The 13,473-nt window shown below is 40.5% G+C and overlaps 1 protein-coding gene across 12 annotated transcripts in view; it reads right to left on the bottom strand.

The window, feature by feature from the left end:
- Window positions 1–13,473, bottom strand: part of Esyt2 (extended synaptotagmin 2) — a 93,021-nt gene that overhangs the window by 16,090 nt on the left and 63,458 nt on the right. For 5 of the 12 annotated variants that reach the window (XR_015621833.1, NM_001271169.1, XM_087552965.1 and 2 more), the window contains 5 exon segments: window positions 12,675–12,851; window positions 11,391–11,473; window positions 8,439–8,487; window positions 7,192–7,281; window positions 6,638–6,733 (listed from right to left, as the gene is read on the bottom strand). Coding sequence is in view for 10 of the 12 variants with exons in the window: in NM_001271169.1 (NP_001258098.1) it covers window positions 6,638–6,733; window positions 7,192–7,281; window positions 8,439–8,487; window positions 11,391–11,473; window positions 12,675–12,851 (495 nt within the window). In the remaining 2 variants the exon portion in view is untranslated. 12 annotated transcript variants of the gene reach the window in all.

The raw sequence follows: 13,473 nt of genomic DNA, 5'->3' as shown, positions 1-13,473 counted from the left end.
ACCATAAAAGAACACTTAAATTACAGAAGCACATGTCGAAAGTACAAAATTTGATAAAAAACATATAGTCTTTTAGGTCACATGTGGAACTTAACATACTATATAGACATGATCTCCCAAAACATAGTCTTATACTGTTGAGATTAAATCTCTTCTTCTTAACTCTTGTCTACTGAGACTACTGAATCTACGTTTCAGCCTTATGTCTACAAAGGAGGCACAATACCATTTTTAGAACTTTTTAGGCGTAAATGAGCTGATGTGTTAAGCCAGATAATTATAGCACACCTATTTATCTACCTATCACATATTTTTTATATGTAATATTTTAATTTCCTTGCTAACCCCATGAAGAAGATATTATTTCCACCCTGTAAACAGGATATATTAAATACTGTCTTTGAGTCACAATGCTGAGCTACAAGACTTCAGAGCCTTCCTTCCTGACCTCTATTCTCTGTTGTCTAATAAGACAGCAAAAGAATGGTGAGCAAAGAATGCTGCTACAGGCCCCTTCCTAAGTAGCCCTAGGTCCCAACTATGCCGAGGCATAGTTGTTTCAGCCATGTGTTAACCAGCACTCTCAGAGTACAATGGATGCCCTACTAAAACTACACCATTTTTCCCTTAGTTCAGGTCACAGTAAGGTTTACAAATATGGTATTAGATAACTCACTGACAGTCTCCTCCATTTTAGAAATTTAACTTACTTTGCTAGATGAAACTGATTAAAATATTCCTATTTTTTTTTTTGGAATATTCTTAAGACAATTATACTTAAAATGTTCCTGGCTCTTACTGTAATTAAAGTTTAATTAAGAACAAACATTAACAATTTAGCCAGAGAATATAAGCTATTGAATTATCTTGGATATGAAGTGGAGCTTAGTTTTCAATATACCTCATTTGATAAAAATTGAACTTTCTGGAAAGATCTATCACCCAAGCCCACAGCACCAAAGCCATGAGGTTGATTCAGTGAGACCCTACTCAACATATTGGAAGAGGCAATTCCTTAAGTATGCATCACCAACAGTTTGCAAGGTTCATCTTTAAATCACAATGTAAAATTTGGTTAAGATTTTAAAAAGAACTTTTAGATTGCCACTCACAAGTTCAAATTCAAGCAAAACACAATAAATATTTCAATGGTTTTATGACAGAATGAAATCTAAATTTCATATATTGAAATTTTAAAATTTAACTGTGGTTGATATCATTTCTTTTAAGTAAAAATTCTGGGAAAACAAAAGTAGGATCTCTACTTTTGGACAATCATTAGCTAGGGTGGGAGGTCACCTGCCCACACATTTAGGAAAGCCAAAGTACCATCTCTTTCAATATGTCTTGATTAGCACTGCAGCCTCAAGGGAACACTCCGTTTACCTTTAAAGCTCTCTGAACTGCAGACTTCTTCAAGACACCAGGGTTAAAGTCTAATGGGTTACTCTTTCAGGTCAGAAGAAAATGAATACACCAGGGTTAATAAAACATGCAATGAGGAGTTTATGTAAGGTTAATGACACAAAAATTCATGAGAACAAATACTTAAACTAGACCAAAAATCATACAAACTGCCAGATTTACACTCAAGATTTACCATGACTGATACTCTAAAATACTAGGACACCGTCCTCATCCTTGGTAACCTTTCACTTCTTCACCTCTGATTTTTAGTGTTATCAGAAATCTACAGTGCGACTTGAGGAAAGGCTCTGCTTACTATCCTTTGCCCGAGACCCTAATGTCACCCACAATTAGGGGTTTAATATGAAGTACAGTGGCAACCATGCCTTCCATACTGGTGCTGGTGGAGCTGGTCCCCCTCTGGTGACCGACACCATTGCAATGCCATCTGTGTTTTTGCTATAGCATCATCCAGAGATGAAGCCTATCTCTTTTGTAAACTCCTGAGGTACTGAGGCACTGGCAACAAAACCATCATAAGTTTCTCCTGGGTTTAAGTACATTTTACTGTTCTAGGGTGTATGTCCTCCTGACTGAAGTTTTTCAGCTAGTTGTCTGCTCATTCTCAAACCATTTGTTTTAGAAGCTATCAGAATTCACATTTGAGGTTAAAGGTTTTTGCCACTTTAGTTGTAACTGACTTAAAATGACATTAAATTTGATTCTTAATTTTTATTTTTTTAAATGTTTTATTAAAGCTAAGTTTTATGAAAGAAGATGGAGAAATAGCTTCCCAGTCTTCTATGGTATAAGAGAAGTGAGAGGTAAAGGACCTAGCTGGGCTCCTGTTATACTAAGTGGGTCTAAATCTAGACAATTCATTCAAGCAGGGCTACAGGGCTCTCCAAAGACCCCTAACGAGCTCCTGCCTCTGTGTCAGGACGAGCCTGGCCAGGCACCCCCTAACGAGCTCCTGCCTCTGTGTCAGGACTCCTGCCTCTGTGTCAGGACGAAGCCTGGCCAGGCACTCCCTAAGTAGCTCCAACAAAGCATCTGGTTCAGAGGGAGCCTGACTGACGCTCTCCAGGTATGGAAGGGCCTCTCCTGAAGCTCACACTGGATAGAAGCAGCTGGACCAAATGGACTTTTATTCTAGCATGCATCAATTATTGAGAAACAAAAACAACAGTGGCGGTGTGAATTAGGAGTGCGACAGCTGTGTGAGGTCACAGAGAACTGTATGGCACAAGGGGTAGGGAAAGACTAGCTACTGAAATAATTACTGAAATACTGGCAGATGTCTATACTGTAAGGTTCAGAAGTCAGGTGCCATGTACCATGTATTCCTGGGCCTCTCGGTCACTGCAGACAGCAACACGTGTCCTTCTCCCCACCCCCAATAAAGAACCACGCACTAGGGATAGAGGTCACTTGATTCTGCTTGCCTAGCATAGAGGAGGCCCTGGGCTCAGATCCCAGTACCTCAAAAAAATCTGAACTGTGGTGCATACCTATGGTCCCAGTAGATGAAGGATTATCAGAAGTTCAGGTAGTTCAGGACACACTGGGATATATGAGACCCTATCGCAAACAAAACCTAAAATTACCTGTAAAAAGTGTATTTGTCCTTACGGGTCTGCTATGGTAGCTATGGCATAGTCGTGTTCTTACGTGTAAGGAGGGCAAGCGTGGAGACACCATTCATCTCAGGTAATCTTCACTCACTCACAGGGTTAAGAGAACAGGAGCAGTGAGCATTCTACAGTGATAAGGTCCCAGACCTCGGGTCTTAGTCAGCCACATGCTCTGTGTTGTCTTTACACTGGAAACCAGTGAATAAAAAGTGTGTATGCGTTTACTCCACAGAGTATTCTATGTGGCGTGCACATCTTCATCATGCAGCTCAACATGACTTTGAAGAGAATGAATCCTGAGAGTCTGAGCATTGATGTCAGAACTACAAAGCAACTCGAGCCGACTCAAAAATATGTTCTTTGTACAAAAAAAAAAAAAAAAAAAAGGCAGTTATAGATTAAGAAGAGGGACCTGGGGCTGGGGATTTAGCTCAGTGGTAGAGCGCTTACCTAGGAAGCGCAAGGCCCTGGGTTCGATCCCCAGCTCCGAAAAAAAGAACCAAAAAAAAAAAAAAAAAAAGAAGAGGGACCTAAAAACCTTACTGGAGACACACTGACAGAATTACAGATTGGCCTCATCACTTACATGAGTTTTTGATGACATTTTTCCTAAGAAGACAGAAGCATAACCATTTTCTAAAAAGTGATGGCTTCTACTGGCATTATCATTCTGAGGTTCTCCCTGCCACCCCTTTCTGGTTCTGTTTTTGAGAGAGGGCCACAATACTGAAAGAGGAAATGTTCGTGCCTTAACCCCTAGAGTGCAGGCGTTACAGGAGGACATGCCTCTACACAGGCTTTCTTTTGCCTTTTAAAACAGCCTTAAGCAGATTGAGTACAGAGTTAGAGACGTCAAGGAGCTGCTTATTAGCAGTGTGACTGGCCTCTTCTTCAGGGAACTGTTTTTCTTTGTCCATGAAACAGGGCTATATACCCACATTCCCTTCCTTAAGAAGTCTCAAAAAATCTCACTAATTATACTAATCTAAAGGGCGATTCTGTACACTAATTAGTAGACTAGAGGGTCTGTTGTAGTTTTCTATGACCCCAGAGGAAATTAACTCAGCAGCCACCAGAGAGCCTTGAACAGCACAGGAGTTGAAACAGCAGGCAGGTGATGGGAGCAGGTATAATGCCATCAAACTTGGGGAACTCTTTTAAGTTGCTAGAAAGAAAGAAATCATGGACCCCCTATAGCTTTCTTCTGCAGAGGCTCTGGCTGGGCTATGAGGCAAAAGCAGGCTCTACATGATGTGCAGACTCGTGGCTTCATGTGACCGACCATAACTGGTGACAGAGAGGACATGGTGGTGTGGACTAGAAGACCACCTAAATTCTAATGCTGCTATCCTTCTTGAGGAGGAAAATTAGATTCAGACAAGTTTTGTGAAAGTTAGAGCAATGTTTGTATCTCTTCTTGAGATGAACCCCAAAATCAATTTAACCTTATGCCTTTGTATGTCCCTCAGGACTATTAAACACTACGGACGAGCAGCAGTAGAGTTAGTTCACGTTAGTTCATCTCATGTCAGATGGACTCCCGACATCTCAGCACAGTCACATTTGACAAAACCAGCATCAAATGAAGACACGGTAACTGAAGTCATGCAAAAAAATGAAACCATCATGCACAACATTCCAGTGAGCAGACTGCACAGAAGCTCCAGGCCACACTCGGGCAGTCTTCAATGAACACAGAAGAAGGAGCTGGAGGACTCACAAATAGTGCTCTATAGACTGAGGTAGTATTCTCACAAAACACTAGTCCCGACGCTCGCCTCTCTTTTAAGTAGCCACACCCAAAGTTTCCCTCGTAGATACTCTTAGGAAAATGGAGACAGGAAGAGAAAGCAAAGAATGGTGGATTGTGGTCAGTGGGCACACACCAGAAGCACAGATAAACAGGGTGCAGAGAGAGTCAACGGATCCCAGGACAGACAGGGACTGGCCAGCAAAGCCTCCTCATTAAAGCCAACAAGCAGCAGGAGTGGCTTTGCGGATCCTTTGCCTCTGATGGGCACAGCACACTGTGAGTGAAGTTCTCTCGGAACAGAACAGAGGAGTAGCACGTGCCCCCTCATGAGCTCCTGGCTGGGACATTATCTGCATTTCAAATGGAAGTGACAAAACACACGGCTTTACAGAAAAGCCCAGTCTCTTTTTTCAACTATAATCATCACTAGTGTCTATATCCTAAACTGTGTAATTCACTTCTTTTAAAACATTTTTTACATGTATTTAGTTGGGGTTGGGACTTGTCATGGCATTCATGTGGAGGTCAGAGGACAACCCCAAGGAGTCAGTTCTCTTCTCCCATCATGTGAGCTTTGGGAACTGAACACAGGTGGCCAGGTTTGAAAGCAAGTGCATTTTACACACTGAGCTATCTTGCCAACCGGACCTTCCCTCAGGCATTATAAAACACTGCAACTTTTATATCAAATATTGTTGTGGTCAAAAGCAGAAAGCTCTACTCTGTGAGGAATTCTACAGAAAGGCTACATAACAATAAAGTAGATATTCCAAAACTGAAATAAAAATAGGTATAGTCACAGACTTTAGTGGAAAGACTGGTTGAAAGATTAAACTATTTAAGAAAGGGTATGTATTAGCAAAACAATAACTATATATTCCTATTACAAAATGGTCAATCATATTTCAATTGTTAAGTTGAAATAAAATGTACTAATGTACAAATAATATTAATATCATTTTTTTGTTCACAAAGCTCAAATAAACATAAACATTTCAAAAACTAAAAGGTGTTGAATGATGCAATTTCATAAGCTAACAGGATAAAAGTCCCAGAAAGACTGTTAGGCAAGATAAGCACAGTGCTTGCTTGCTTTGTTTGGAGTTTGTTCACAAATGCACTTACATGACTGAGCGTTTACTATGAAGGAAGGAGTATGCAGTGGACAATCTTGGTGGGTACCCCACCTGTAACTGATGTCAGTGTTCTTTCTTTCAACAAAACTAGCTGTTGACACAATGACATACAGAATGCCCTCAAATGCAAGCACATTGGCACCTAAAATGTTACTTAATAATGTAGAATTTATAATGAGGATAATATTACTTTAGCTAGGGGGGTTTACAGCAGGACAGCAAAAAATTCACTACCCCTAACATGTTCAAATTACTTTTTATTTTATAGCTTTTCCCTCCTAAAACCAAAACAATCTGATATAAACAAATAAACAGGCTTTTAAGTTAAACATTATTATTTGACACTGTCTGTGTCTTTGTTCAGTCAGAGTATCCCAGGTACCTGAAGGTCAGCACACCTACCTGGAGGCATTAATAGTGTTCCACTTTAACCCTGAGGAGAGTCACCGCTCAGCAGCTCACTCTCCACTGTGCTATACCTAAGACACACTTAGGGCTTGTGTTCAGAGCTGCTTCATTTACTCCTCATGTTAACAGGACGACTAGGCTATAACAATTAGATAAAAATGCGCATGTGCAAAGCAAATCTACCTTACGCCCCTCTCTCTGTAGCTGCCACACAAGACTAGGTAATATATTGTAGCTGGACAAAGTAGTAGTGTCCAAGTAAGAAACAGTCTCACAGGAGTTAGTTCTGTATTACCTACCGGAAGGTTCCGTGCAGAATCCAAATACAAGATCAGCAGTGCAGATGAAAGGCCATCATTGGCTTGATCCTTGTCAGCTCTGATGTCTGCCAGCACCTACGTGGTTCGAGAAAAGTCTCAGTGAGCATGTGTCTTCAAGAGTGCACAAGAGTGAATGTGTGTCTACAAGAGTGCAACTATCTTCACTAGACTGTGCTCAAGAAGATAAAAGTCACAAACAATCTAATATATACAGCAGAACAAGAATTGGACTGATGTCTGCCAAATGACAAGACTATTATTCATACAAACCAATTAAAATCAAGCACTAAGATGACATACAGCCCTTCAAGTTCCTGTGCTACCACAAGCATAAAATTTAAAGGTCTCAGAACAGGTAATGACCTATAAATTGTATTATCTATACTTTTATTCCTGTTTACCATTGTAGTGACTTATGGTAAATAAATAAAATTACTAATGCAATTTTTTAAAAATAAGTACCAACACAATCAAAGGGAATGGTCCTAACAATCAGGGGTAGGTGGTCACGAAGAGAAGACGCTGCACAGCACCTTGTCAAGGTTTGCGGCATCAGGCATCAGTGTAAGCCACTCCAACTTCAAATGTAGCTTTCCTTTGGGGACCTCGTCCAGAGTGAACCACTGCAGACAAAGTGTTTAAGTTCAGCAAAAGTGTTTCTGGAATTCTGATTAAACCAAGTCTAAAAATGTTGCAAGTTGCTCACTGACCTTGTGGCACCAACATTTCTTAACTGGCCCTGAAGGAGCACATTTTATGTCTCATGCTCCAATGTGCAGGGTTGGTCAGACACCATCTCAAAGACCCCTATGCCCTTAGGATGTAAGGAGAACTGTCGCTACACACAGGTTCAAGAGCTACAGTACTGTCCAGAACTAACAAGGCTTATGTCCATGTATATGGACTCACACAGGATTTAGAGGTCAACAGTGTATAGCATTCATCCCAAAGACTAAATAGCAGAATCAAGTTCAGACACTTGTTTTTTTCTACTACTATACTTCATTGCTATACATCAATTGATAAAACAGTGCATAGTTGTTTCAGTTTAAAAGTAGTTAAACAACAACCATCAAACACTCAATGCTAAAAAGGAGTGCCACGGGCAGGATTCTGCCTCTCCTGTTCACCATTGTGCTCAGTGACTGGCACCTAACAGATGTACAAGAAACACTGAGAAATGGACGGAAGCACGCCAAGGTGGGGGAAAGGGTGCTGCTGCGAACAGAGGGGTAGCACCAGCTTAGCTGATTAGGCTACATTTGCCCAAGTCTCACCCATCTTTTATCTTTCAGAAGCTATTGTGCAGGTTTCCTTTATGTATTTTCTTTTTTTTAATGCATTATGAATCACTCTCCCTGCTTGAAGTAATAACCTTTTGCTGCAAATTATTAGTGCATTTGCAGGAATCTTTTACGTTCTGACAGCTCTGTGCATCTCTGCTATTCACTCCAACTACGGCAAAAATTTCCAACTGTAAACTTTTTACCACCTTTGCCCTAATTCTTCCAAGGCATCATAGTCTGTCCACAATAAAAGTCAGGTTTACAGTGTGTGCTCACCCACACTTTCTGTGCAGGGCTTTGCACATGCTAAACAAGCACACTACTACTGAGCTATACCCTTACATTTCAAACATTTGTGTAGTGAATATTGTTCCTTGGGTGGTAGCTAAACTTCTCACACTAGGTAGGTAGGTAAAAGCAGTAGGTCAATGATTCTGGCACACAGGAAGTACTTACAGTGTTTATTAAGTGGACCAAAGTCAAGGGAAACTTACTTCATCTAAAAGGCGCTCCTTCTCAACTTCAATAAGATCAATCATAAGACTATAAGAATAAAACAACAAAAATTTTAGAACATAGAAATGCGCTTTCTTCCAACTGAAGAAGTTGAGCATTGTCTATGAAAAAGTACTCTAGAAATGAAAAAAAAAAAAAAAGAAAAGAAAAAAACCCAATACAATTTACCAGGAAACTTTCCTCAATGCTTCCTACAACTTATGTCCAAGAAAATCAAGAGTAAGAAATAACAGGGTTAAATTTTTGTGTCAAAGTATTGAACACATACACTAGGCTAACACTGTCAGGGCTCATGTGTGCATGTATGTGGAGGCCTATGACTAATGTCAGGAACTGACAATGTTCACACATGTGGAAGCCTAAGACAAACATACATCAGGAGTCCTCAAACACTCATCCATTACAATAGTCTTCCAGCTGAACCCAGAGCCTGATACGGCTGGTTTAAATAGTAGGCTTGTTCTGGCCATCTTTGGTCTCTGTCTTCCAATTGCTAGAATTATATGGAGCTGCAATGCTCTTCTGGCATTTATGTGGGTTCTGGGTCTGAACTTTAGATTCTCAAGCTTATGTGGCAAGTTCTTCATGCACTGATCTCCCCAGCTGCAGATGATTTTCTGTTTCTTAGACAGGGTCTCACTATGTAGACGAGGCTGGATTTTAACTCAAGTGACCTGCCTGCCTTTGCTTTCCAAGTACTAGTATAAAGGTGTGCACCACCATGCTTAGCTAGCTGATGGGTCTTGACATGCTATCCTTTAGTTCTATCATCATCACTGTGGACAGTTATTTGCACAATGAATTATAAGTCCACACTACAGCAAGCTCTTTAGCAGGTTTAAGAGATTTAAGAGAAGGTTCTGTTACCACTAAACAATGCTGCTTAATTCAATCTTAGCACTACCACACTGGAGCCAGAAATGATGATGAAGGGATTAGTCTACTTGAGCTTTGGAATGCATCTCCTTTCTCCCTTACAATCTAGGTTCCAGGGTCAATCAGTCCAGTCTTAGCCCTAGTCAATGACAGCGTGCTCCTAGTTACTTAGTCAATGACAGCGTGCTCCTAGTTACTTCACCAGACTCTCATCTACAGGCTTACGTACTATTTGATCGCACCATGTTCTTGCTCCTACCTAGCCTATGTATGCAATCACAGATTCTGAGATCACAGCACAATACATGGGTCTTAGAGATTCTCAAGTCAGAGAATAACATACAAGACTATACTTGACGAGGCATAATCCTTGGTAATGTAACCTAATCCTTCACTATCCCCTCCACAAGAAACTCAATTACATAATGTTAATTACATAGACATTATGTGTGCACATGCAAACATACACACGATATCTCGCTGACCTAGAATAGAACTTACCAAGTACTTTAGGCTGGCTCTCATTAGCCCCAGGGATATACTTGTCTTTGCTTTCCCCATGTAATCCCCAGGGATTACAAGTATGTGTCAGTATGCCCCAATTCTTTTTTTAAGATTTATTTTATCTATGAGTACACTGAAGCTGTTTTCAGACACACCAGAGGGAGGCATTGGATCCCATTACAGATGGTTGTGAGCTACCATGTAGTTGCCACGAATTGAACTCAGGACCTCTGGAAGAACAGTCAGTGCTCTTAACCACTGAGCTACCTTTCCAGCCTTTTTTGGTGGTTGGGGGGACATGGTTTCTTGTACTTTCAATAAAAGCATTCTAAACACTAAGCCAATGGTTCTCAGACTTCCTAATGCTGTGACCATTTAATATAGTTCTTCATATTGTGGTGACCCCCAACCATAAAATTATTCTCATTGCTATATGACATTTATTTTACCACATATGTGGAGGCCTGAGATATACCCACATACTGGGACAGTAAATACCAATTTGTTTATTCCAGTTGAAGAACTAATAAAACAGACAGCCATGAACCATCTGACATGGGTGCTAAGAACTGAACTTGGGAAGAGTAGCAAGTATTCTTAACCACTGAGCCATTTCTCACAAGATGTAAAAAGCACAGAATAACAGACTTTATTGTGGACACACTATGATGCACTGGCGGCATTAGGGCAGAGATGTGTAGAGTTCACAGTAATGGAGATTACAGTATGATGACTGGAACTATTTTTATAAATACAATTTGCTTCTGGAATGAATCATGAGAAGCATTCCAACCGAGCTATCTTCTCAGTCCTGGAAACATATTTTTTAATATTTATTTTTGCTACCTTACTATGTGTGTATGTGTGTGTAAAAACCAGGTGTGTGCAGGGGCCCACAGAGGCTAGAGTGCAGTTTCAGGCCGCTGTGAGCCATCTGACTCGGGTGTTGGGTACTGAGGACTCTTAACCACTGAGCCATCTGTCAGTCAGGAAGTTTTTTTTTTTTTTTTTTTTCCCCGGAGCTGGGGACCGAACCCAGGGCCTTGCGCTTCCTAGGCAAGCGCTCTACCACTGAGCTAAATCCCCAACAGTCAGGAAGTTTTTTAAAGTCCATTTTCCCAGTTATATTAGCTCTCCAACTGGAGTAAACAACTCTTATTTACCATCCCAGTATAGGTTCATGCTACGTGACTGCACCCTAGCAAACTGAGATGCTTAAAGCTAAGCCCACATTTACAACCTCGAAGGAAGTAGTTTCAGACTTCCCTGCACAAAGAGGGGATTGGGGGGGGGGGCAGCGAGGGAGCTGCATTCACCAGCTCTCCAGCTTGCTCAGTCTAACTGGGAGGTGGTGGTGGTGGAATGGACCTTAGTGCGAGCCATTGTGCTGGACAACAGAGTGTTTTTAGAAGTAAAAAACTTTTAAAAATATGTAGTAAAATAGATGTCCTATGTAAAGGTCATTTAAAATGTATATATGTAAATAAATGAATCTTAAAGCTTGCACCAATGAGAGTGATTAGAAGGGTGTTCCCAAGCTCTTTCTTCACCTTCCTAAGAAGTCATCCTTGTCTGGATCTTCATCAAAGAGCTCAATCTCCAATTCTTGTCCAGGGTGTTCATAGACTAAAGCCTGAAAATGAACGGTTAGCAGTTAGGCAGCTTTACTACCCCATCAGATACTAAGTATGATGATTATAACAGATACTACCGTGCACTTTCTCTTGTGGTAAGCAGTTTTAAAAGTGTACTTCTTCCTGTCAGAACACACACACTTCTTGATGACTAGGCCATTCTAAAATATTTGCCCACAGAGCAAGGCCTCCCTGTTTCTGGTTATCTGAAGTCTGTGTCAGCGGGCCAAGCATAAACCCCTGAAACTAGGTGGCAGTGTGAAGTCACCTATACCAAAGATCTAAGGTGAAGATGCAGGAAATAGTCCTAAACTCTGAACTGGCGCCATTTAGATGCTAATCTTGAAAACCACTGAGCCACTAAGAGTACAGAACTGCCAGGTGACAGAGGCCTGAGGTTGGCAGGAAAGGGTAGACTACAGCACTGTTCTCAACAATTCTGTCCTCTGAAAACTTCTAGTTTTGGATCTAGTAATGTATGCATATGGCAGCATACTTAAGGAGCACTACCTATAGCACTACACTCAGTTGCCCAGGCCTGTCCCGGTCAAGAAATTCAATGGAATGACCATAAAGTCAAGTAGATCCTAGCTGGGTGTGGCGATGAACACCTGTAAGTGCTTGGGAGGCTTACAGAAGCAGAAGAATCAGAAGTTACAGGCCAGTCAAAGATATAAATAAATAAATAAATACACACACACACACACACACACACACACACACACACACACACACACACACACCCCATTTCAAGGGAAGGAAATAAAATGTCAAAAAACAAAAACAAAATAATAAAACAATAAAATGAAAACAAAATGTAACAAAAAATAATATCAGTTATCTATCCACTGAGATATAAAGCTGTCTAGATATATTAAATGAAAATGTATAAAACAGTATAGTTCTATGTTTATGTGTTTTAACCACATACAATATTTTGTAATCACAAAAACCTATTTATATTAAAAATATATTGCTATGAATCATTGTGGTAGCCTTACGCAACTACCGCTTAAAACTATCATGTATTCACATTACAAGACTGTTTTGAGGAAGGAGAGAAAGTACAAAATTTCTCAAAAATGAGAAATTAAGAAACCTTCAAAAGTAATCCAAGTCAGCCACACTTTGGTGTGGCAGGTCTGGAATAAGATTGCTTGTGCCCTCTCTCAGTTACCATGCCTTGATCCCACTGCTCACCTCATATACTTCATTCCATTTTGGACTAAGGTTCTCTTTGACGACCTTGCTCTGGAAGATTTGGTTGCCCACCCGGATGATTCCATAGGGGTCTGATTTTCCCTTGACAAGGCCTTTAAGGTAGGTGTCTTTTCCCTGAAGATCTTGAGCTTCAATAAAATGAATCCTTAGGACACCCTGAAGGGAGGAACAAACAACTGACCATTTGCTGTGGAAGACATATTATATACATATACATATACATATACATACATATGCATATACATATACATATACATATACATATACATATACATATACATATACATATATATGTATACACACACACACACACACACACACACACACACACACACACCCCTCAGTAGAGACTATGACTGCTCAGCTGTTACATGAAAACGAGAACAGTATGTCATCCCACTAGATGGTAAGACTGTTGATTGGCAGCAAGGACTCCTCAGCAGAAATGCAGTGAGAGTCTCAAGTCTTCTTGGTAGAAGGAACACTGCTTGCAGAGGGACCAATGGGGCAGCATGCTTATCCCCAGGAAGCTGATAACACGTGGCCACAAGACTCACCAAAAATTATTACCTTCTGAGACTGAGTAGGAAATAACTAACATGCTGGGGTATATCAGACTGGCTACTAAGCATTTCTTATTCAGCAACCATGACATTCAACTTTTAGACCAATTTATGTAATACTGTTATCAAGCCTACTTTATAAAGGAAGAAACTGAAACTTTGAGGTAAGTAGTGCTCATCAAAAATAAACAGTTCTTCCCCAAAGTCATTTTATT

This window comes from Rattus norvegicus, chromosome 6 (assembly GCF_021556685.1).
Source record: "Rattus norvegicus strain SHRSP/BbbUtx chromosome 6, alternate assembly SHRSP_T2T, whole genome shotgun sequence".
Classification (NCBI taxonomy): domain Eukaryota; kingdom Metazoa; phylum Chordata; class Mammalia; order Rodentia; family Muridae; genus Rattus; species Rattus norvegicus.
This window is presented reverse-complemented; position numbering and strand designations above follow the sequence as displayed.